The 24,438-nt window shown below is 33.2% G+C and overlaps 1 protein-coding gene across 1 annotated transcript in view; it reads left to right on the top strand.

The window, feature by feature from the left end:
* Nucleotides 1–24,438, top strand: part of LOC126781210 (dual specificity calcium/calmodulin-dependent 3',5'-cyclic nucleotide phosphodiesterase 1) — a 193,869-nt gene that overhangs the window by 125,782 nt on the left and 43,649 nt on the right. Inside the window, exon 2 of the mRNA XM_050506077.1 lies at nucleotides 8,608–8,691. Coding sequence (XP_050362034.1) covers nucleotides 8,608–8,691 — 84 coding nt within the window. The remainder of the gene's footprint in view (nucleotides 1–8,607; nucleotides 8,692–24,438) is intronic.

Below are 24,438 nucleotides of genomic sequence, written 5' to 3'. Positions count from 1 at the left end.
GACATTTAACACCTTTCCACCAATACTTCCATACATACTTATATAAGTACCACGCCTTCTATATTAATATTTGTATATTATTGCAATGGGCAAATACATAACTTATAAAGCTCAATAATATAAATGTCTTACATAATATATTAAAAAACCTCCATCCCAACATTGGGCAATATCCACTGTAGATTTAATCCAAACAAAACGAATTCACATACCTTCTGTTTTTAAGCTTTGAAATTCATCTAAATATAGCTTATTCAAAATAAACATCAAATTAATTAATTTGAGGTAATTTAATTTCATAAATATCAATAGTGTCAGTACTATTTCGAAATAAAAGCCAGATCAAATTTTACGATTATTGAATTGCGCGCATAGTTTATTTTATTAAACGGATACAGGCTTCGCTTTTGACAGCCACGATTTTATTGTGACAAAGGACGGCAAGGTTGCCTGTTTTCTATTGTCTCAGATAAGTACTAAGATACGTTTTAAGATTTTCACAATCAGTGCGATGTATGGAATGAAGACAGCAACGGCTAATGTCAATAATCAGAATTCCGTACAAATCGCAATTAACGTCAACGCTATCTGATAAAAAAACTTGCACTAGGCACACTGAACAGCATTTAGAAATAGGTAATATAATAATTGACGAATCATATCGTTAGGTTTTGATATTTACGTTTATTTAATAATATCATAAAAATATTATCGTACTATACGAAGCAGTCATGAATACTTGAAATAATTATTTTTTTTTATCGATACTATATTACAATATAAGATTCCTGGACTTATGCCAATAAAATATCAATTAGAAGATTAAAACGTTATCCTTTGAAAAATGATATTTTTTTATATAGAATAAAAAGGCGGAAGAGCATATGGGCCACCTGATGGTAGGTGGTCACCAACGCCCTTAGATATTGGCATTGTAAGAAATGTCAACCATCGCTTACATAGCCAATGCGCCACCAACCTTGGGAACTAAGATTTTATGTCCCTTGTGCCTGTAATTACACTGGCTCACTCACCCTTCAAACCGGAACACAACAAATTCAAGTATTGTTGTTTTGCGATAGAATATCTGATGAGTGGGTGGTACCTACCACACACAAAGCCTACCACCAGTAAGTATATATTATATAAATAATGCCAAAAAATCTGTAACATTTATAATATTTAAAAGAGTTATTAATTTATAATGACCACTTCCAACAGGTTCATCGTTGAGAGAGTGACTCTCAATATACGTATCTCGTTAATCCATGAAACGGCCAATAAAAAAATATTTCATTTCGAACATAAAACGCCATAAAACTCTTTCATCGCCATGCTATCAGTTACAACCGATAAATCGCGAGAGGCAATACAATACGTACTCTCATATTTAACGCTATAAGAGAACGAGCTACGAGCAAAATATTTACTACATAAAATATTTATGTCGATAAATAAATAGAACTTAAAATAATTAATACATTAATTAAATTAGTAATAAAGAACTTTATTTTCAATTTAATCAACGGTTTTACAGTAAGAGCTAACTTGATTAATTTTGATTTTGATTATAAATTATTAAATTGAAATATCGAAGCTTAATTGTCTTTGTTTTAATAAATGGTTTTAATTTTATTAGATATAATAATTAAACTTTTATTAGTAGGTTTCCATATTTAAATATTTAATAACTTAAAGTAGTTAATTGATTTTAAATAATTATGAATAACAATTAATAAAATAATTTTAATTCCACGTCACGTCACGTCCGATGACAGGAGATATTTAATACTTCAATTATATAATACAGAAATTTTAATCTTGAATTTTTTGTTATATCTTGTCCAGTGGTTAAAAGACGAAAATCTTAACTCTTGGTTCCGAGTTCAAAATCGCAAGCAAGCCCCACTCAATTTCCACGTACCTAATTTCATCCCGTGCTCAGCGTTGACGGGAAATATCGTTAGGAAACCTGAATGTGACGGATGAAAATCGGCTACTTGTATCCAAGTGGAGTAAGCTTTTATTGCTTTTATTTATTGAACAGAAGATTAACTTCTCCTCAATAAATGAGAAGACGACTTAGTCCATCAATAGGATGCTGTTATTTTTTACTTTTATTTTGTAAATTTATACGTGTTACATAAATACATAAGGAATTCGTATGATACATGCAAATAAAAGCTAATTAATGTCTAATGTTTTAGAATGATATAATGTTTGTAAATTAATAAAGATACGATAATAAGTGTGTGTGTGTGTAATTACAGGTTGTGATATTTTGATCTGCAGGGCGATTCTGTAAGATCAAACTCGAAACTCACCGCAGAAATTGATCGTGAAACGTCAGAATGTTTTGTGCAATATTGACAAACAAATAGCACTGCTGCTCCGACTCTGAACATAGCCTTTATATTAATATAATGAAGCACGAAAATAACCGTGAATCTTAAAGAAAAACGAGAAAATTATTTTTATTGTTAGTGATGAAAGTAATCCATTATTGCTAAAAGTGGAACAGTGTTTTAATCAAATGAGAATTTTATTAAATTCTAAAAATAACTAACTAACGTGGGTAATATGAGCATTTTATAATGTGTTGACACAAGTGTATCCGTTTGTTATATAAATAGATTTGTAGATTTATACCCAGCCTCCCTAGGGATGTTGGATTAGTTTCTACATCGGAATTTTCGATATGAAAATCTAAAACATAAAGGCATATAATTATGAGTATATAATATGTTATAAGAACTATATATATTCCTACTTAGTGTTTTTCTTTATTGCCTACAAATCTTACGTTGAGGATTTTAATAAGTATGTAAATGATTATTTAGTATACAAATAATTAAAAATAGCAACCGTACAAATCACGATCACGTGGAGTGTTGGCAAGAATATTAGCAGCATTTCCCATTGAATCGCAATTCCGATACTCGAGACGCCCTTAACCAACGACGAAATTAACCAGCCCTTCTGTCACTGGTGTAGACAATAAGACGGGATGATATTTGTTCTTGTATCGATTGACAATTTCTTAAGAAATCACACATTGAAATTTATACCGAATATCTTCTTCTATTCTCATGAAAATATAAAACACTAGCTTCCCTGGCTACGACCGCGTGTGATAATGGAAACATATGTGTTGGGTCAGGGTATAAGTATACTGCGTCACGGTAGCATGTGCAAGACTTATTCAGTTGTTCGGGCCGCACTCGGCGCCTTAGACACCGGCGAGCCCCACATACCAACCCATTAATTCCGTGGGGGAAGAGCGTAATGCGTTGTACCAGCGTTAAAAAAATAAAAATAATAAGGGTATTGCTATCGTTCGTTAGTTATTGAGTGAAAGAGTAACAAAGATCCATCCGTCAACATACATTTTCCCATTTATAGGATATGTTAATGAAGAAGACTGTGAGACTATAGTTCTAACTGAAAAACTATAACGGTTTGATTTAATTTCAGATTGAATAATAAAATCACACACGTTTTCCTGGCTAAGCAAACATTAAAAAAATAAAAGGATTTGCTAAATTTAACTTACATACTTTAAAGTCATGCATATAATATGCAAGTTATATGTAAGTTTTACTGTTGATAGAGCTTTGTGCAAGCTCGACTGGGTAGGTACCACCCACTCATCAGATATTCTACCGCAAAACAGCAGTACTTGGTATTGTTGTGTTCCGATTGGAAGGGTGAGTGAGCCAGTGTAATTACTGACACAAGGGACATACCATCTTAGTTCCCAAGGTTGGTGGTGCTTTGGTTATGTAAGCGATGGATAACATTTTTTTTTTTTATAAAATAGGAAGGCGGACGAGCATATGGGCCACCTGATGGTAAGTGGTCACCAAACGCCCTTAGACATTGGCATTGTAAGAAATGTCAACCATCGCTTATAGCCAATGCGCCACCGACCTTGAGAACATTTCTTACAATGCCAATGTCTATGAGCGTTGGTGACCACTTACCATCAGGTGGCCCATATGCTCGTCCACATTCCTATTCTATAAAAAAAAAGTTAATATTGACATAGAATCCAATTATTGACATATATTTTTTATTATTTATTTTCTTACACCATATATAATATATACATAGGAAACAACTTACCATCAGGTTGTATTTGCCTGTCTGTCTGTTCAACTGTCTTTTTGATTTAAAATCTAATTAATTATTATAAATCGTAATGAAATAATTAATTTACTTATATTTTTTAATAAAATAATCATAATTAAAACTTAGAGGATTACCTTGTATATTGGCTGAAGATGCAAAAAAATAAATTCGAAATTATTTGAAGTCTTAACACAGAGATTATTAACCACTCCACCAGCCACCATACAAAAAAGATAAATCCTTCCTACGACGCAGTCGGTAATACGTACATAAATTATATTTGTTTTGAAATTTTACAAATTATCCACTAGATAATTTAATAAAATTATAATGAGACTTCACTCAGATTCGCATATAAGGTGCAAAAGAACAATGAAATATCGAAAGCGAAAAATTGGTCTGATTCAATTTGTCGGCCTAAGCTAACGACTTCCTGTTTAATAACCCTTGAGACACATTTCTTCTGTCTTCACCGTATACTCCTATTCTATCTTCCTTAATGTTATTAGTAATGAAAATGTCCACCTGCAGCTTATTGCGGCACACCAAAGATTATACTTTAAGCCTGCAGCTCCATTAACGTAGTACGTATCAAAAGTCATATCTAAATGAAGTAATGAGCTAATTGTCCATAATGAATGTAGCAACGGCGTGACTGGTATACAGAGATGCCGTTAATATTCCCAGTAAGCTTTAGAAACCGCCAATCGAGTTACCAGCACGTTTTAATATATTAGATATAACTAATTTCGTTAACAAGTTCACGCCTTATAACTGGCAAAATTCGCTTATTAATATTTTTAAAGTGATATAAGCTTTGGGAAATATATGAAACATTAGTTTTACATGGTATCTTTATGGTTTAAAAAAATGCATAAAACAGAATTTATTATGTTTTATTCCTTTTCTGCACCACTGACAGTAACAGCCAGTGAATGTCCCCCTGCTGGGCTAAGGTCTCTTCTCCCTTTTTGAAAAAAAGGTTTTGGATTGCATACTCCATACATAGCTCCAATGCGGGTTGGTGAAATACCCATGTGGCTGAATTTCAGTGAAATTAGACACATGCAGGTTTCCTCATGATGTTTTCCTTCACCGTCAAGCACGAGATAAATTATAATCACAAATTAAGCACATGAAAATTCAGTGGTGCTTGCCCGGTTTGAACCCATGATCATCGGTTAAGATTCACGTGCTCTTACCACTGGACCATCTCGGCTTTTTTTTGACAACTTGTATGTACAAAATTTCAATCAATTTAATTTCCTCATTTCAACCAATAATTAGTTGAGTAGTTAAGACGTGAACGCGTAACAAACAAACAAACACACTTTCGCATTTATAATATTCGTTACAATTCCGATTAATTCCTTATAATTTCGTCTCTTTTAAAAAGACTTACAATTATACATAAACGTCACATCACACGCCCTAAAACACGAAAACGAATTCTAGAAATACTTCCCTTCCCTGTTTTGCCTAAATAATCAATTGTGAAATGTTTATCAGAACGTATTAAAAATATAACTTATACTAAATATTGTAAAGCAACTATCCGTGTTACGCTGTTACGACTAAACTTACGCGATGAAATACTGTATGGAGAAGGAATAATTTATAAATAATCTAAACAAATTATAATTGAAGTGACTGTCTGTAATTTGTAACCCTATAAATTTTAATTTTTATTAAAATATTGTATTTATTTTACCTAATGTAACTCGTTGATATAATAAATTACGGTGATCGAATCGGCATTCATTGTTTCGATATTTATTATCTATGCTGTTTGAGAGATGGCAGCACTACGGTGTTTGCCGTTCGGTCGTCCTTTTGGAATGTTGAGCATGCGGCGGTCGCTTGCCGACGCATGTCAGTTTTAAACGATTAAATATATTCTATTTTATTACATACAAAATTATACTAACGGAGGGTTACCAAACCTCTTTGTATCAAAACCGTGTCACGTGCAATATAAGTCATATATTGCCTTATTTATATATATTTTAACACTCCTGAGAGAGTGTTTATTTTTTCTTTAATTTTATATATACTTTGTATATTGCATTACAAAGTAATATAATATTTTTCGGTGGACTCAACCGAAGAATTGTGGCTGATTTGGAGATGTTGGAGACTCTGTTGTTTTATGGAGGGGAGGCTGCTTGTCCAGTGGCCTGCTGGTGCTTTTGCTGCTTCGCACTGCTTTTATTTATTTGTTCACTCATTGTGGCACTGCGTTCAGGATTTGCACTATCCTGCTTATCTATTTACATCTATCACTTAATTTTAACCGATGCCAACTCACCTACAACTAACTTGTAATATTTTATTGTATTAATGTTAACTTAATTGACCAGATACTGTCAACGGCCCACCCCCTGATGATGAAAATGAATTCCATTCTAGCAAAGCCGCGGTTTTTACTAGTTTATAAATTTTATTACCTACTTTCATTTAAATCAATAAAGTTTTAGCATTATATCCTTGTCTGACATATATTTATATTCACTATTTTTACCATTCATTAATATAACTGCCTCGTTGGTGTGCCTAGATATAAGGCCACAGATTCCTAGGACCTGGGTTCAAACCACAGGTCAGACCAATAAAAAGTTATCAGATTTTTCTTTCTAAGATTTTCAGTAGTAGCCCTGGTAGTTGTAAGTGTACACTCCCGTGCTTCGGAAAGCGCGTAAATTCGTTGGTTTTGCGCCTGGACACTTTCCGCTCATGTAGAGTAAGGGAAATTATTAATTATTTACACATGTGTTTGTGCACACACTTGTGCACTATGATACGTCCTGCACAGTTCGCTGATCTCTTGAGATTGATCATCGTTGCCAAAAGACATGATCGTATAGCTTGTACATTAAAAAAATATTTTAACTTTGTTTTACAAAACAACTGTTATATAAAACATAATTATTAAATATAAATTATTTTCCTATGTGACTGACGTGTTATTCGCGATAACGGGTGAGGGTGAGAAGGGTGAGGTTGAAGTTATTTCGCTTGCTCCCTGTCACCCGTGGATAAATTATGACAGATGATATTACTGGACGATAATAACGGATTTTCTACAATATTCGAGCGGTTGTATCAGCTCCGCTATATTTATTGAACATCCAATATAAGTTCCAATATAAGTGTAATGAAACGTTCAAAAACCCCAAGAATTTTTTAAAAATAGTGCTTTCTTATGAAATGTTGTTTAAATATAGGCAGACAATTCGAAACAAAAACAAACAAAACTCACCTCTTTATAGCATTAGTATATTTGTGTAATTTTCCATACCATATGCATCGTACTGGTATATTAGTAAATTTAAGTATTGTTGTTCTATTTTACGTTAATATTATCACTCGCTAACCCATTAAATATGCGCTTTAAGCCAAAATTTTACCATTTCTTACATTGGAAATTTTCCACCAACCTTGGGAACTAAGATGTTATGTCCCTTGTGTCTGTAATTACTCTAACATTACTGGAACACAACAAAAATAAATACTCGTTTTTGGCGGTAGAATATTTGACAAGTGGATGGTTATATAGAAAATAAAAAAATAATAATAAATGTAATTCGAATTAAGAATTTCTATGAATAAATACTTAAGTATAGAAATCTATCCACAAGTGTTACCGTAGTTTTACAATTTGTGTCGATCAGTCGCTCGATGTGTTCACCTTAAGACGTACAAACCTTCTGCATCATATCATCACGAACTAAGCTCTTTCACATGTTCTAATGGGATTTAAAAAAGTAATTTCAAGCGATGAGATCCCGTTTCAAAGAACATAAATTATGAAAAATTCTAACACGGATAGCACTTACAGCTTAATGTACATTTTAAAGCAAGTCACGTTTGTAATAGATCTTGTTTTTCTTTAAAGTAAATTATATAGATTTCTCTGATATGAATATAATTTGACGTAATTTATAGAGGTCATGACGCCAGCAATTTATTTAAATGTATGTGTTATATAATAATATACACGAAAGCATATTTTAAATTTTATAAAACTATGTTTTAGTTTCAGGAATTTATTTCGAAAGTGCCTTTAAATTTATTTTGCTCAACATACCTCAGTACACACTAGAGACCCGACCTAGTTACTATTCTTCTTATATTTCTAAATGCAGCCAAAAATGGATTTATTTTTGATATTGTAAAGTATAAATAATATTAATCCGTTATTCGTATAGTTTAAATTTAAAAACGAGACTATATCTTATCTATAAGCTTTTCTAATCTAAGAAGAAGTAAAGATAAATAGACCTTTGATTTATATATTTTATGCGATTTACCAATATATCAAAAACTTATATACTTCTATAGGTATTTAATGAATACTATTGATAATATTACTTCAACATTCATCGGTAACTATATAAGGAAATCATTAAGACAAATTACTAAATCGTAAAAAAAAATCAAATTCAACGGTTTTCTAACAGATGGTTGATGTTGCAGTGGCGAGTCCGCCGGGAGGCGCGGGCGCACCACGCGAGGAGGTGCCCCGTCCGCCGCCCCCCGCCCCGCGCAACGGCTCACCCAGTAAGCACGGCTCTGTGACCGCAGTGGCTACTTGGTTTTATTAAATTAATTGGAATATCAGTTTGTCATTTTTATAATACTATCTTATTACTCGCTCTCTCTCACTTGATACAATGATTTTACTATTCATTGCCATTTAACAAAATGAAGGTAAATTGAAAACAGCTATTTAATCATATTTCATTTAAAAGCTAAGCGGTGCTTTCTATAGAAGATCTTAATTCTAAATTTAATTAAAATCATAGAAGCCACTACGTCCTTTCGTGCACTTTAATATTCTATTTCTTGCATTAAATTTCATCATTTGATGCTTAATGTCCGTTAGCCTAATCTCTTTGGAACAAACAATTTTTCGGATTTTAATTTTAAAAGAGTACCCAGCTTACATATACATCTATAGTCAGAATTTTTTTCAAGGAATTAAAAGCTAGTGAAATAAATAAGCACGAATAATCCACTGACATGAATTAGAAAAAAAATAACTTACATACATTTTATTTCATACCATAAACCATACAGCTGTAAGAGCGTGATAGTCTGAAAAAGCTTATAAAACGTTTTTTTTTTCTGTAACGTATGTTTATCTTGACCAAAGAACCAAGTTATGCGTCCAAGTGACTGCACCCAGAACTTAACTTTCCGTTAAACTTAAAAAATGTTAAGTAATTTGTGATACACTTCGTATAATGAACATGATTGGTTTATCCGAAAAATTGTTTTATACTAAAAACCATTTTGAGCATGTCTGTAAATAATATCTTGTGATTTAAATATGAGAATTTCGTATTTTTTTAGTAGACGCTTTTATTCAATAACAATTTTTCTTTTTGAAGTCCTTCCTTAATTGTCTCTAAGGGTTTTTATCCTTGTCTTAGTGGTTAAGTGAAAATTTGTTTGTAGTTCTTTGTAACATTTCGAAATCCTTTGAATTATTATAATCTTAAAACTCTTCACGATATTACTCGTAAATATTTTTTTATGTATTTTAGATTGACGTTTTATATTCATTATGTAATTACAATTTTTATAGCATGAATATTTATTTTGCATGTTTGACGGTTTTATGTAAATAGTGATTTTTTATTTTTATATAAAGTGTAAAGTTATTTTAACTAAAATAGTTATTTTATTTTTATTTTATTTATTTAAGATTCACCAGTGGTAAATACATCAACACGTACAAAGGTATACAATTTTAATACAACTTAAAACTAAATGCATTACCTATTAAGGTGAATACCACTTGCAAAGATAAAGTTGGAGATGACAAACTTATAAATAATTAATTGTTAGTAAATCAAGGTTAAAAGTGACAAGAATTAACAATAATAGTAAAATAATAAAATACAAATATAAACAAAATAAATTAGTTAGCTGACAATTTTGACAATATTTTTTTGTGAAACTTGTTTGATGAGTCTCCAAAAGGGTCTAAAACAGCACTGTGCTCATTCAAAATCCCACATAAGCGAGATACAGGTGAATTGCTTCCTAAAACAGTTTTGCGGAAAGGTCTTACTAATGGTGTTATTGGTTTACGTGGATATCTAATGGGAACATTCAATTTAATTTTTGATATCAGAAACGAGTTATCATAGTTGTTGTTAAGTGTTTTATAAAGAAATTTTAAATCCAACAAATCCCTCCGATCACTTAGTGAAAGAATTTTGAAAAATTCCAATCTTTTTTTGTAAGAAGGAAGTATTTTCCCTTTACCTAACGAGAAAGTAAGATGATAAAGAAAACGTTTCTGTATCCTCTCAAGTCTTAGGCAGTGTGTTGCATAATGTGGCCTCCAAACAACGCTTCCGTATTCCAGTATACTCCTGACTAAGCTATTAAATAAAATAATTTTTGTTCTAGGATTTCGAAATAATCTTCCATTTCTTATTACAAAACCTAACATTTTCGAGGCACGGCTAATTACACCATCAATATGATGTTATATGTTATATGTGTATAGGGTGTGTTGTTAAACGCTTTCATCCTCGCCGAGCTAAAAATTTTAATATTTTATAAATTATTATTTCATTTATGTATTTTTGCAACAAGTTAATATTTATTTGAAAATGCATTAATATTTTAACTAGCAGTCCAATGGAGGAAATGATACCTTTATTATGCTTTAAATACGTAGATCTTTCCTGATAGTCGAGGTGGGTTCAAATCCCGGAAAAGCATTTCAAAATTTTCAGGCACTTAATATATGATTCTTGCCTGAGTTTGAACCCACAATTTTTGGTTAAGATTCAGTGTTAGACCACTGGGCCATAAGATTCCAAATCAAAATGTATGAGCTATGTGCAAGCTCGTCTGGCTAGGTACCACCCACTCGTCAGATATTCTAACGCAAAACAGCAGTACTTGGTATTGTTGTGTTCCGGTTTAAAGGGTGAGTGACCCAGTGTAATAACAGACCCAAGGGACATTACATCTTAATTCTCAATGTTGGCGCATTGGCGATGTAAGTGATGGTTAACATTTCTTTCTATGCCAATGTCTATGGGTGGTGTTGACTACTATAAAAATTGATATGACCTGTTTATAAAAAAGACACTACTCCACCAATCACGACCGCGTGGAACAGTGGTAAGAATTCCAATTATCTAGGCGATAATTGAAATGTTATATGTAATAGGTTTTATAAATGTTTTTTACGCAATAGAATATACGTTTATGTAACAAATTCAATATCTATTCATAAATATTTTAGTAAAAATATAATTACCTAAACTCTCTATTCAATTTATAACCTTATCTTATAATAACATCTTACTCAAGATTTTTGCTTAATTCAATTCATATGACTGCTTAAAATATTAGTAAATGCTAGTCCGTCGCAAAGATAATGGGCAGGTTTAATATATACTAAGAAGGGAGAATATAATAAAGATTTATCAACGTTGGGAGAAGGGTAGATAATCAAGATTTAATGTTAGTCTAGATTACATATAAATTAAATTTTCAAAGACATAGAACTAACTTAGCGAATATGTTCTATGTAAACTTACGATGTTTTACTTTTGAAAACAAATAATTTAACTATTTACTAAACCCTATATTAAACGCTCGTATCCTAACTTACTCATTTATACATTATAGTACAATAAGTGAGTTAACGTAGTAGTTGTTTGTAAGGCGGAAATGTGCGCTACGATTTCACGCTCCTATAATTCGGGTTACACATGTTCATCGTTAGTCCAGATTTTTAGAAATATTATATCGCCAATGCATCACTAACTTCAAACCACATCACAATAATGCCAAATAATTGCTATTTGAGGTAAAATATTTGATTAGCGGATCGAGCCTACCCAGGCGGGCTTGCACAAAGCCCTATCGAGAAGTACTTCATTTGTCTTACATTTATTGGTTATTGCTTCACTGCTAAAAGGCATAGCGTCATGTTACACAGCATACCCTTTATTAATAACTAAACTATCAACGCAAAAATCAAAATAAATAACGCATCTTGTATATTTTGAGATCTAGAAGAAGACATTTACTTAATATATATAAATATATGTAGTATATAGTAAGGACTAGTGGAAAATGTGGTACGTGGTGGCCGAGGGTCGTGCAAGTTGCGCCGGCAGACCACTATCGCCACGCAAGTAGTTAATCAAAACAAAATAAGTTCGTATAAAACCAATATAGCTTTCATTAAGAAGTTCTTGAGAAGGCTAAGAAAAACATTCTGTAGCTAATTTCACTAAATTTGGTCTGGTTTTATTATTAAATATATTTTTTTCGTAATTACGTATTTTACTTTTCATTTGCTCAATTTTCAAAAATGTTCATACTGTTGACCAAAGTTTGGAATGAGTTTATTTGCTATGATAACTTCATACTTCTTCAAAAAAACAAACTTATTCTGTTTGTGTTTGAAATGTTATTATTTTTGACAATTTGCGTGGTTATTCTAATAATTTTATTAAAATAGTTGTCACCATAAACTTCAAAAAAATTTTTTGTCACTTGTACCAATCTTGAACTGAGTTTATATTTTTATGTTAACTTGGCTACGGTTTCGGCCAAAAATCGACCTTCGTTCGAAAACTAATAAACTCTCAATAGTTGCCTGGATTCGGCGAATTGGGGTGTCACTTCCGTGAATACGGTTGGTCCTGCATTCGAACTCTCCCCAGACATGCCGAATTTCCGTCCCATCCGACTATGAAAGAGGTACTCGTAGTAGAGTAAATATTTAAATTATATCATTCCAACGGAGAATAATTTTAACGGTGTTATTTACTTGAAACAGCTCAAACTATTTTTGATGTGAATTAATTTACAAAAATACTTCGGGGAACAGTTCATTGATCCAACATAATATAAAACTTGAAACCATGTCTATTAAATAAAACTTTAAAATATTATAATTCGTGCAATAGCTAAAATCCTGTATGTAATATGAATAATTTAAAAAATACAGCTAAAATTGTGATATAGACTTGACGCGACACACCAGGTTATTGCGCTGAACCCACTCTACTAATTAAGCTATGCACGCCATACTGCAATGGCGATATTTTTATGCTGCACTAATCGACATGCAGACGGCAAAAGAACCAAGCAAGTCTTTGTTTTTAATTTTATTTCCCTGAAATAAATGCGAATGTTTGCAATTTTAAATTGGAACGTAACTTTTTTGCACTTAAAGTGGCGATGTTTTAATTGTTTTAGAGAGAGTCTCTTTTGTTTTCAATCCGTGTATATTGTGACACAATTCCGGTAATTTTCCTACCGTCATACTACTTTTAGTCTTTGTAACGGAAGGACTTATTTTTTTATTTAAAAGGAAATGGAAAACAGGATATGTATCTTGTAGTAATTGTTCATCATTGCACATAGTCTTAAAATATCAAAGACTTCATAGGTAAAATATGAAATCTATGATTATATCATTTTTCTTCAAAACGGAGTACAGTTATTGCATATTTGGAACAGAGTGCATGATGTTGTAATCACTAATGATGAAATTCATTTTCAATTTTCAAATCATGCCTCGATAAAACTTTAGCTCGCACAATATTCTTAAATCGACAACGTCTCTCCATCACCTATAGATATATGAATAAAATAATTTCTATTTAAAGGTTTGATATTATAATGAAAATATTTTAAGTATTTCAGATCATGTTATATATAACTTGACTTAGCGTAACGAGTACAAAATTATTGCGCGTTTTACAACATCGTAAACTTTATTTTAGGTCTACACTCCAAGTAATGTTCTCAGTAAAAATTATATTGAAAATATATTTTTTTAAATAATAAAGAAAATTATTGTTTTAAAATATCTAGTTGTGATATTATAACTATTATATAGATAAATTATTTAAAATTTGATTTACCAGAAAGAAGCGCACTAGTTCGTTCTTTATTTCATTTATCAATCTTTGGAAAGAGTTCATTTATCAATGAAAATTACAATATAATAATTTTTGATGGAATTATAACAAATTAATTGTATTCGAAATTCTATTTTTAGAACGATGCGCTGAAATGGCTCAAAGTTTAGAGCGAGTTAATCCTAACCAATTGCTGTTTGACAGATATTAATATGCTTGTTATGTGTTTATATTTAATTTTATATTACACCACCAACGCCCATAGACATTGGCATTGTAAGAAATGTTAACCATCGCTTATCAAACCAATAACCAATGCGCCACCAACCTTGGGAACTAAGATGTTATGTCCCTTGTGCCTGTAATTACACTGGCTCATTCACCCTTCAAACCGGAACACAACAATACTGCTATCAAGTACTGCTATTTTACGGTAGAATAGCTAATGAGTGGGTGGTACCAACCAAGACGAGCTTGCACAAAGCTCTACCACCAGTCAATGATGAGGAAACTAACATGTGATGGGTAATATTCCGTCACATGTGTATTCAATCCCCATTACAGTTGGATACACAGCGTGGTGGATCACGCTCTTCTTCCAAACCGGGAGAAATTTACAGGAATATTTGTTATTTAACTTTTAATTTAGATAGCATTCAGTTTAATTAAAACCTATCTTTTTACATTTAAATTTAAAAAAAATAATTAAAGACTGATAAAGATACAATAACAAAACATAAACATGGCATGAAATGCTTACGAACAGTGACTGATATTTTCCGGTTTGTACCGGATTCACGATTTGACAGGTTGACCTTAAAAAGTCACATAGACATCAAGACGAACATAATTAATTAAAAAATAATACCCATCCCTCTTTCAAAGTATATAAATATAAATAACCTTCCTGTTGTTGGATATTACTTAAAATAACCTTAAAATCTAATAATAAAATAATCCCCTGCGAGGATCCCTCGCTTCTTAACCTATTGAACATGACTTCCTCTTTAGAAAGATTTATACAAGAAATAGGTATTTCAGATATAATAATACGTTGGCTACATTTGTAAATTATTTAAAATAATAAATAAATATCAAAAGCACGACCTTTTTCATAAACTATTAACCGCTATTTAAATGAAAATTTTATTTAATAAGGACCTGAGTAGGGTGCCTAATAAAATTCCAAAAACATATTTACGTCGTATTTTTTATATCGAATAGGAAGGCGGACGAGCATATGGACCACCTGATGGTAAGTGGTCACCAACGCCCTTAGACATGGGCATTGTAATAAATGTCAACCATCGCTTACATATCCAATGCGCCAGCAACCGTGGGAACTAAGATTTTATGTCCCTTGTTCCTGTAATTACACTGGCTCGCTCACCCTTCAAACCGCAACACAACAATATCAAGTACTGCTGTTTTGCGGTAGAATATCTGATGAGTGGGTGGTACCTACCCAGACGAGCTTGCACAAAGCCCTAATTATTTATAGTATTTGTATCGTTATATTTATGTAACGTTAGGATAAGGCAATTTTTTTTCTATTTCCATCTGAAAAACTTTAGGAATTAAAAGACAGTAAATTGCATAGAAGAGGCTCTTTATAAGAAAACTTTATTCCATTGTGGGTTAGTAAAAACATATGAATACTAATTAAAATATCTCAAAAAAAATACGGATAGTTTTCCAAGAATTCTTCGAACCAATCTATCCTTCAAGCATGTATAGAGAAAATAAAGCTATTTCATATTGTAGGTATTATTTATTCAATATTGAGTCGCCTCTCCTGCGTACTATTCTATACTGACCCTTAGGGATTTGACCAAGAGAATTGAGTAACCAAAAAGGTTTCATCTAATGTAAGGTCAGAGAAATATAGGACAGTAGATGGCTAATGGTAAAATGGATTACCTATTTTTAAAACAACTAGCAATACATTCCACTTCGCCTACTTTTAAAATAAATATAACTATTTAAAATAAAGCTAATGTTTTTAGTGATTTTATTATTTATTAAGTGCTATACTTTTCCTTTTTTGCATATTTACGTATGTAAATGTTAAACGTTTTTTAAAATTGTCAAAATAACAGTTGTCTGATGTCTGACTATAGATTAATAATAGTAGATAAGCTTTAATTGAAATCTGCCTTTTTGTATTTTTTTAATTATAGGAATGAAGTATGTTAAAATTTAAAAACTACATCGCTATCAAAGTAATAAACTATATTCTACTTAAAATTAGAGCCGAGATGGCCCACTGGTAAGAACATGTGAATCTTAACCGATGATCGTGGGTTCAAACCCGGGCAAGCACCACTGAATTTTCATGTGCTGAATTTGTGTTTATAATTCATCTCGTGCTTTACGGTGAAGGAAAACATCGTGAGGAAACCTGCATGTGTCTAATTTCACTGAAATTCTGCCACATGTGTATTCCACCAACCCGCATTGGAGCAGCGTGGTGGAATAAGCTCCAAACCTTCTCTTCAAAAAGAGGAGAGGAGGCCTTTAGCCCAGCAGTGGGACATTCACAGGCTGTTACGTTTACGTTTACGTTTTTACTTAAAATTAATATTTTACTAAGGAAAGAATATATTTGAATTTCGAACACTATGTTATAAATGAAGTGTCAAAATAAATTAAAAATAAAGCAGCCCTTCCCATTGCCATAGCAACAGAGATTCGACACTTAGGCTGCGATAAGTTCATGTTCTCAACCCTTATAAAAACAATTTTATTGGTCGCTGCTTCGAACATCTAAAATTACACCCTTGAGCGCTTTGCTAGAACACTCTGCTTGTTAGTCGGAGACTATATTGACTCACCTAAAATAAATAAGGGTGAAGGGCGACTTAATTAAAGTAATTTGTGCAATTGTAGTTCAGTAACAGCCAGTGGATGTCCCAATACTGGGCTAAAGCATGCTCTCCTTTTCTTTTAAGGAGAAGGTTTTACCACCACGCTGCTCATTGGAGCGTTTTGCGTTGTTGCTTACGATGTTTTCCTTCACGGTATAGCACGAGATGAATTATAAACACATATTAAGCACATGAATATTCAGTGGTGCTTGCCCGGGTTTGTACCCACGATCATCGGTAAAGATTCACGCATTCTAACCACTGGGCCATCTCGACTTTTGTAATTGTAGATCAATACGTGTTCTTATAAATAAACTTATATCATAGGGAAGAGGACGGACAAATGAGCCACCTGATGATAAGTGGTCACTTCTACCCATAGAAATTGGCGCTGTGAAAAATTCTAATCATCGCTTACACCGTCAATATGCCACCAACCTTGGGACTTAAGATGTTACGTCCCGTGTCCCTTAAATACAGACATAGTTGTACTGGTTCACTCACACTTCCAACCGGTACATAATAATATTTCTATTTGGCGGTAGAATTTGTGATGAGTGACTGGTACTGACCACAAAGTAAAAAGTACTTATTTAATTGAGGAATTAAATTACTATTTAGATATTTAATCAGCACGTACAATAACACTACGATTGATAAGTATACTTAAGATACACCACAAATACTTATTATCTAAAAGAACATTTTAACATTTATAAAAAAAAATAATCCTTAAATGCGTAATAGTATACGTCACAAGGACACATCAACATATATGCTCTCACACAGATACATACAAACGCAAATGCAGTGTGCACACAACAACGCACAAACTACTTTTACGTTTCGTCTTTGTGTGACAGCCGTGGATCACGCGCCGTCGAGTTTTACGTGGAATAATATTAAATTAAACAGCGCAACCTTCGGTTTTAATCAGCTTTAAAAAGAAGCTTATTCAGCCACGCTGGTTCACTCCGAGTTGGTGGATATATATGTCGCTGAATTGTGAACGCGATGAGTACGAGATGAGATGAGATTATAAAAACAAAGATTTTTATTTGATTGCAACTCTGCCCTTAGGCGCATGATCAAACCTTATAATAACGCACAGTATTCAGAAAACTTTTGCAATATATTCAAATACAATTAAAACATACACACACACGCACACAAATAAACACATATGCATAAACCCACACACACACACACACATGCATATATTATATTCTTATCTCTATGGTTTAATTTTACTTTAATTACTACCTTTTAATTTTTAAAACTATATGAATTTAAACTATTTGCGTATTCCTATTTTGGTTTTACTTACGAGCAAAATATTTAATGTAATAAATTTTATATACAAGCTGTTGAATTACTCTATAAATAAAAAAATGATTTCTCAATGTTACTTGCATGAATTGGAATCCGCTATCTTTAATTAAGACTCAAATCTCGTATCCACCGAACCATCAGCTCGTAGTTATGTTTTAAAAATATAATGATCTTTGTTTGCTTTAAACAAGATAACCATTATTTTCAATAAGTTTGTTTAAAAATACAATGAAATGCATTACTTATTTATAAAATTAACTTTATTTTCTTCGAAATGTTTGTTTTAACGTATTTGATTTTTTTTCGCTCTGAATATAATAAAAAATGTTTTCGTAGTTTGCTTTCCACCGATGCGAATGCTTATAACTTTTGAAAGCTTCGTGTGAAGCTTGTGAACCGTTTAAATCGCAAACAATAAACCAACGTTTTCCTTTTTTTTATAAATCTAATTCAATTTTTAAAATCACAACAAACAACGAAATAAAAATATTTTTATATAACGGTTCAAGGATACCGAGAATTAACAAAAGAAAATTCAATACTCTTATTTGCATATTTATATACTTCTATACATATATTCAATTAATATTACATTAGTCAGTAAAAAAAGCGTTTAGTCTGTAGACTTTTAACAAAAATAAATCTATATTTTCACTCCATGTTATAAAAAATAAAGCTCCCGGTTGCGTCTATTTGTGTATATTTCATTAAAGTTTTATGTAAATTGACTGAAATATCATGAAAAAATTCGGAAAACAACATGCCGACTGTTAGCTTTACTGGTGTGCGCCGTGTAAACCAATAGTGTTATGTGTGTCGCATGGACCGTATGTTTAGTACCATCGTTGGACATTATCTTGGCAGAAATCGAGGATAGAAAGATTTTTACAATCACTTCACGGTTATTGATATTTTCCGGTTAGTACGGACGAAGGTAATTTCGCCCCCCTCTCCCGCTAGTGCGTATAGCAGCGTGAGGCTATACCGGCTGCCCTCCTCCTCAGGCCGTCTGTAATAGGACACGTGAGGCGTCCCACCTCACGCATCCACGGCCCCAGGGTTACGCCATATAATTAAACCCCTTATTTCGGGACTGTGGCAGGGCCGAGACGACGCCAACATCGTCTTCGCCGAGCAAGATCGGCCCTTTCCCGTTTCCGCTTCACTCTCTCTTTCTGGACGGTCTGACGGTCTCACAGAAGGAGGTCTTCAACGCCGATCCCCTGCGGAACATCGTCAACACGATTGCTCGCAGGGAGAGGTCTTGTCTGACCTCACGGACCAGGACCTCACTCTCCGCATTTCACACGGGGCACGCCTCCAACGCATACTGAGCGGTGTGCCGGTCCGCGCCACAGTGGTAGCACGTCAATTCGCATTCGATCTTACACAGGTATTCTCCAAAACAACCGTGACCGGTCATTACCTGAGTAAGTCGAAAGGTGACTCGTCGCTTCCGTCTCATCCAGGCTTCGAAGGCTGGCAAGATCGCTCCGATCACGCGTTTGCGCACGTACCGTTCATCGCAGAGACGGTCGCGCCACGTCACAAGAGCCGTCTAGTGCTCCCACCGCTTCAACGTCTCGACACGTAAGATAACTAACCTAACCTTACATCATGTATAAAACCGCGTGCGAAAGCTAGAAGTTAATATTTCTCACAATACCAATGTCTGTAATATCTTTCATTTAACATTGAAATTTAATCTCTGGTAAGCCGAACGGTATTTAATAACGTTAGTACGTTGTACAGTATCGGGTAGACACGTGTCACTACCAGATATTGCCTATTCCTACGAAATTCAACTGGAATTCGATTAAATCCGTATATTTGTTTTTCTCCATTTCCACCGAAATAAAAAACCAGAAACGATGTTTGCGTTCAATCATATATCATATTTATTATTTAAATTTCGAATGTTATTCCTTTAATTTCTATGAAATATATTTGAAATTCGTTCATTACTTAATGTATAAGGATTAAATCATACGACCTTACTCTCAAACGTTGCTTAGCGGCTGTTAAATTAAACACTATTTTGCTCTTTCTGTCATTATTGATTTGTCATTCGAAGGAAAAAAACACAGCATTGATTAACTAATCATCCGCTAAACAATGTTTAGCTGATTCGATGTAAAATAAATAAGAAGTATTCGAGTAGTGTGAATCGTATTAAAAAAAGCTCTCAATATTCACGATGCCGAAGTGCTGTCGGTGCTATAAATTGTCTGAAACTTTAACTGAGCCACTCGCTTTGTGAGGTTTCTCGTCGGAAAACTTACCCCACTCATGGCAATAATCAGTGTACGGTAGCCAGTTCCATGATCATCAGTATACAGTTCATGATGATGGAACATCAACACACTCTTATTCATTTTATAAATAAGTTTTATTTACTAATCATTATTAGTTGACCACTTTTCCCGACGTCCTGGGTTTAAGCCCTAGGTTGGGTCGATGAGAGTCATTGTGATTGTTTTCGTTGAAAAATTCTCAACAGCAGCCCGGAGTCCTAAAGTTGGAAGTGGGTTCACTCGCATCCCTTAGAAAGCACGTTGGTTCTGCGCCTGAACCAACGTCCGGTCATGTCAGTATTTGCCGCCGTATCAGCTTATGTGAGAGTGAGGGAATATGCACAGTTGTCTAGTCTCCTTGAGATTGACTGCCGTGCCCGTCAGTCAGGATATCATTTGTGGTCGGCGTGTTAATTGCACTGCAGGAAATATAATCTGGCAGACTTTTACAAACAGCTTGTCTGACACTAACGGTCCTTGCGAATACTTTTTCTGATAGTTTTGTTTCTCGCCACGGGTACGGGTTGTTTGTGCAATTAGTGCTGATGACTGAGACGTGGTGATTATAAGTTGCTTCGATAACAAAAGTAGCTAGCTTATGAAAATCTCAAAGTTCTGGGTTTAAACCTCGTGCCCATAAAAATGTAATGAGTTTTTTGCCAAGAATTCCTGAATTCTATTTTTATTAATTTGGCAGTGATTATTTTTTCCCATACCTCGAAATGCACTTAAAGCGGTCAGTCCTGCACCTGAATTCTCTTAGGAAATGGCTTATAAGAACGAGGGAATAGAGATGCCCTATGCTGGCATATACACTTGTGCACAAATATATATAGTGCACAAATGTATGTGCAAGGAGATATCTCCAGCGCAGTTGGTTAGTATATGATGAAAATGACCGCAATGATCTTGATCGGTCAGTAGGACATCATTCTATTCTGCCGGGAACGTCAGGGCGAGTCACAGTGTAAAATTTATTGTTTTGTTACCAAGGGGCCTATAAAATGTAGCATCAAGCCCTAAAATGTCACACAAGTCCGCAATCCATCTCTGTCAAGATACGCAAATTACTCTAAGAATATATTAACTAATATATCTTTTATACAATTTATACTGAAAATATAACGGTCACCATATTAATAAAATATTTACAGACAACAAGAGTGTGGCTAATGGGCCATCTGATGGTAAATTGTCACAATTGCCCATGTATAATGGGACTGTAAGAAATAAAAGCCATCCCGTCATCGTATTTAATGATCCACCAACATTGGGAACTATGATGTTACGAGTATGTCTCTTGTGCGTGTAGTTGCACTAGCTCACTAACCTTTCAAACCGGAACACAAAAATACTACCTAATGACGGAATTTGATGAATTTGAATGTGATGTGATGAGAGTAGGTGGTTCCTTCCCAAACGGTCTTACACAAAGTCCTACCAACAAGTTAATACTTGAACTCTGCGTGATATAGTTCGTGAAAAAATTCGATGTGAGATTGAAATAAGGTAAAATATCACATACTATAATGTATTGAAACCCTGAAAATGAATAGGAGCTTACGTAATATTTGTAAAATAATACGGTGACTAATTAATGAAGCGTTAATTCACTGGTTACGCTAATGATCGCGTATTAAATTTCCGTTTCTGAAAAATATATCAGTCGCTTCAATATACTTCGTGGTTTCGATGTATTGTTTCATTGTATTCGTTATAGCCGACAAAGTGATCGTACTCTTGAATTTTGTTATAGAAATTATGCCATCTAGACTCAGCTTGGGTCATTCGAGATAAAAGGATCGCTCGAAACTAACAATGTGCTAAATATAACTATTTATATAATAGTTTTTTCAAAGTTTCAGTTTTTTCAAACACGTCTCCTCATTTGTAAATATAGATGTCGACGCCTATAACAAATAAATTTTAGATTCATTTTCAAACTTAGTGTTCAAGAAGTAGTAAAAAGAACCACATTGTAAAAAAAAGTCTGTTATTGAATATGAAAACGAACGTATGGCAAAATGCTATAAAAAGGGAACCATATTGATTACGGTATTAGTCATTTCTACCTTTAAATATATAATAATAAGATTGTTTTGTTATCTTTGAGCATTGCTCCTTTGTTTTTACAGTTCCCCTTCATTTGTACGTAATAAATAAAATGAATTAATTAATGCTATTTATATCATGTTATAGTTATGTTTGGATGTTAATTAAAGTCTTTCACGTTCAGTAGGCTATTCTGTAAGAACAAACTCGAAACTCACACCACAGAAATCGATCGTAAAATGTTAGAAAGTAATATGCGATTTAGATCATAGTAATAATAAAAATTTAAGACTACACGCATCTAAATAGTATATTACCATAAGCTATTGTCAACATTTCACGGTTGTGTAATAAAGTGAGTTCTTACAGAATCGCATAATTTTCGATGTTGCCATGTTATAATATGTTATAGTGGTATCACCTACAATTAAAATAATAATAATAATAGTCTTCCAGAACGATTTCGTCCACGATGGCCAATCTCAAGAGAGATTAGTCAACTTCGCAGGACATATTATAGTGTACAAGTGTGTACGCAAGCACAGGTGCACTCTCTATTCCCTTACTCTCATAATCCGATGGGACGGCAATCCGACACGACCGGTTAGTGTGCAGGCATTGGACCAACGGCTTTACGTACTTTCGAAGGCACGTCCGACTTCCAGATTCCGGGCTGCTACTGAGAATTTTCGAATGAAAAACTTAATAACTTTTTATTGGCTCGACCTGGGATTTGAAAAGAGGACCTCCGGGTGTGCGGCCTTACATCTAGCCACTAGACCAACGAGTCAGTCAAAAATGAAAGTACCGAACTGTTAAAGGTTTTATGTTTTTGTTATATTTAAGTGTGTATTTTGTTTGTGATCTTATAAAATATTTTATTTATTTTAACTTTACTGACCATAAACAAAATAAAAACATAAGTACGAATGGACTTAACGCCAGTTAAGCATTAGAAAATGCTTCTTTTATTGTCCCTTTAAATGTCACTCCAAATACTATACTAAAAATCTTTTAAGTTGTTTAGACAGCGCTCATTCACCTTTATTTTGTCTAACGTTTTAAATAATATATCTGTCTGTAAAGGAAGATCTGTTATGGTTACGATCTAACAAAAACTCCAATTAGTTACAAATATATTTTATTTAAAAATTTAAAACAGTAGTGTCAATCATGAATGTCCTTTCTTATAAACATTACTTAACGAATGATAAATTAAACAATGCTGTCTTTTTCTTTCGAATGTAAGATCACTAATGAATGAAAGAGCGAAATACCACCACACCATCCACTCATCAGATATTCTACCGCTAAAAAGCAATACTTAGTATTATTGCTTTCCGGTTTGAGAGTGAGTGAGCCATTGTAACTACAGGCATAGGGGACATAAATACTCAGTTACCAAAGATGGTGCCGTATTTGTCATGTAAGGATAAGGTTGGTGACCATTTAACACCAGGTAATAAAAACCAGGTAATTACCATTAATAATAATACCATAAGTACCATTCACCAGTCCGCTTACATATGACATAAAAACTAAGTGTTTAATAAAACATTCACAAATAACGCTTATAAGTAAGGCCGTAAGATTTTGTAAAAGATATTTTATTTCGCACATATTCAACAAATGCTTTTTGATTTTTAAAACGTGAACGTGATGTTTAATATTGCCTTATTAATAATGCATGGCATGCTACCTGTGTGTTACAGTTAATAAATTATTACTGAAACTTATTTTTGCATTGTAATAAAGCGAGAGTTTCGCTTTAAACGAGTTTACATTTTACAAGGGAAATAAAAATATAAAAACGAATAACGGCATTCATACCGTGAAATAAGTTGAAAA

The sequence above is a fragment of the Nymphalis io genome, chromosome 3, assembly GCF_905147045.1.
Source record: "Nymphalis io chromosome 3, ilAglIoxx1.1, whole genome shotgun sequence".
NCBI lineage: Eukaryota > Metazoa > Arthropoda > Insecta > Lepidoptera > Nymphalidae > Nymphalis > Nymphalis io.
This window is presented reverse-complemented; position numbering and strand designations above follow the sequence as displayed.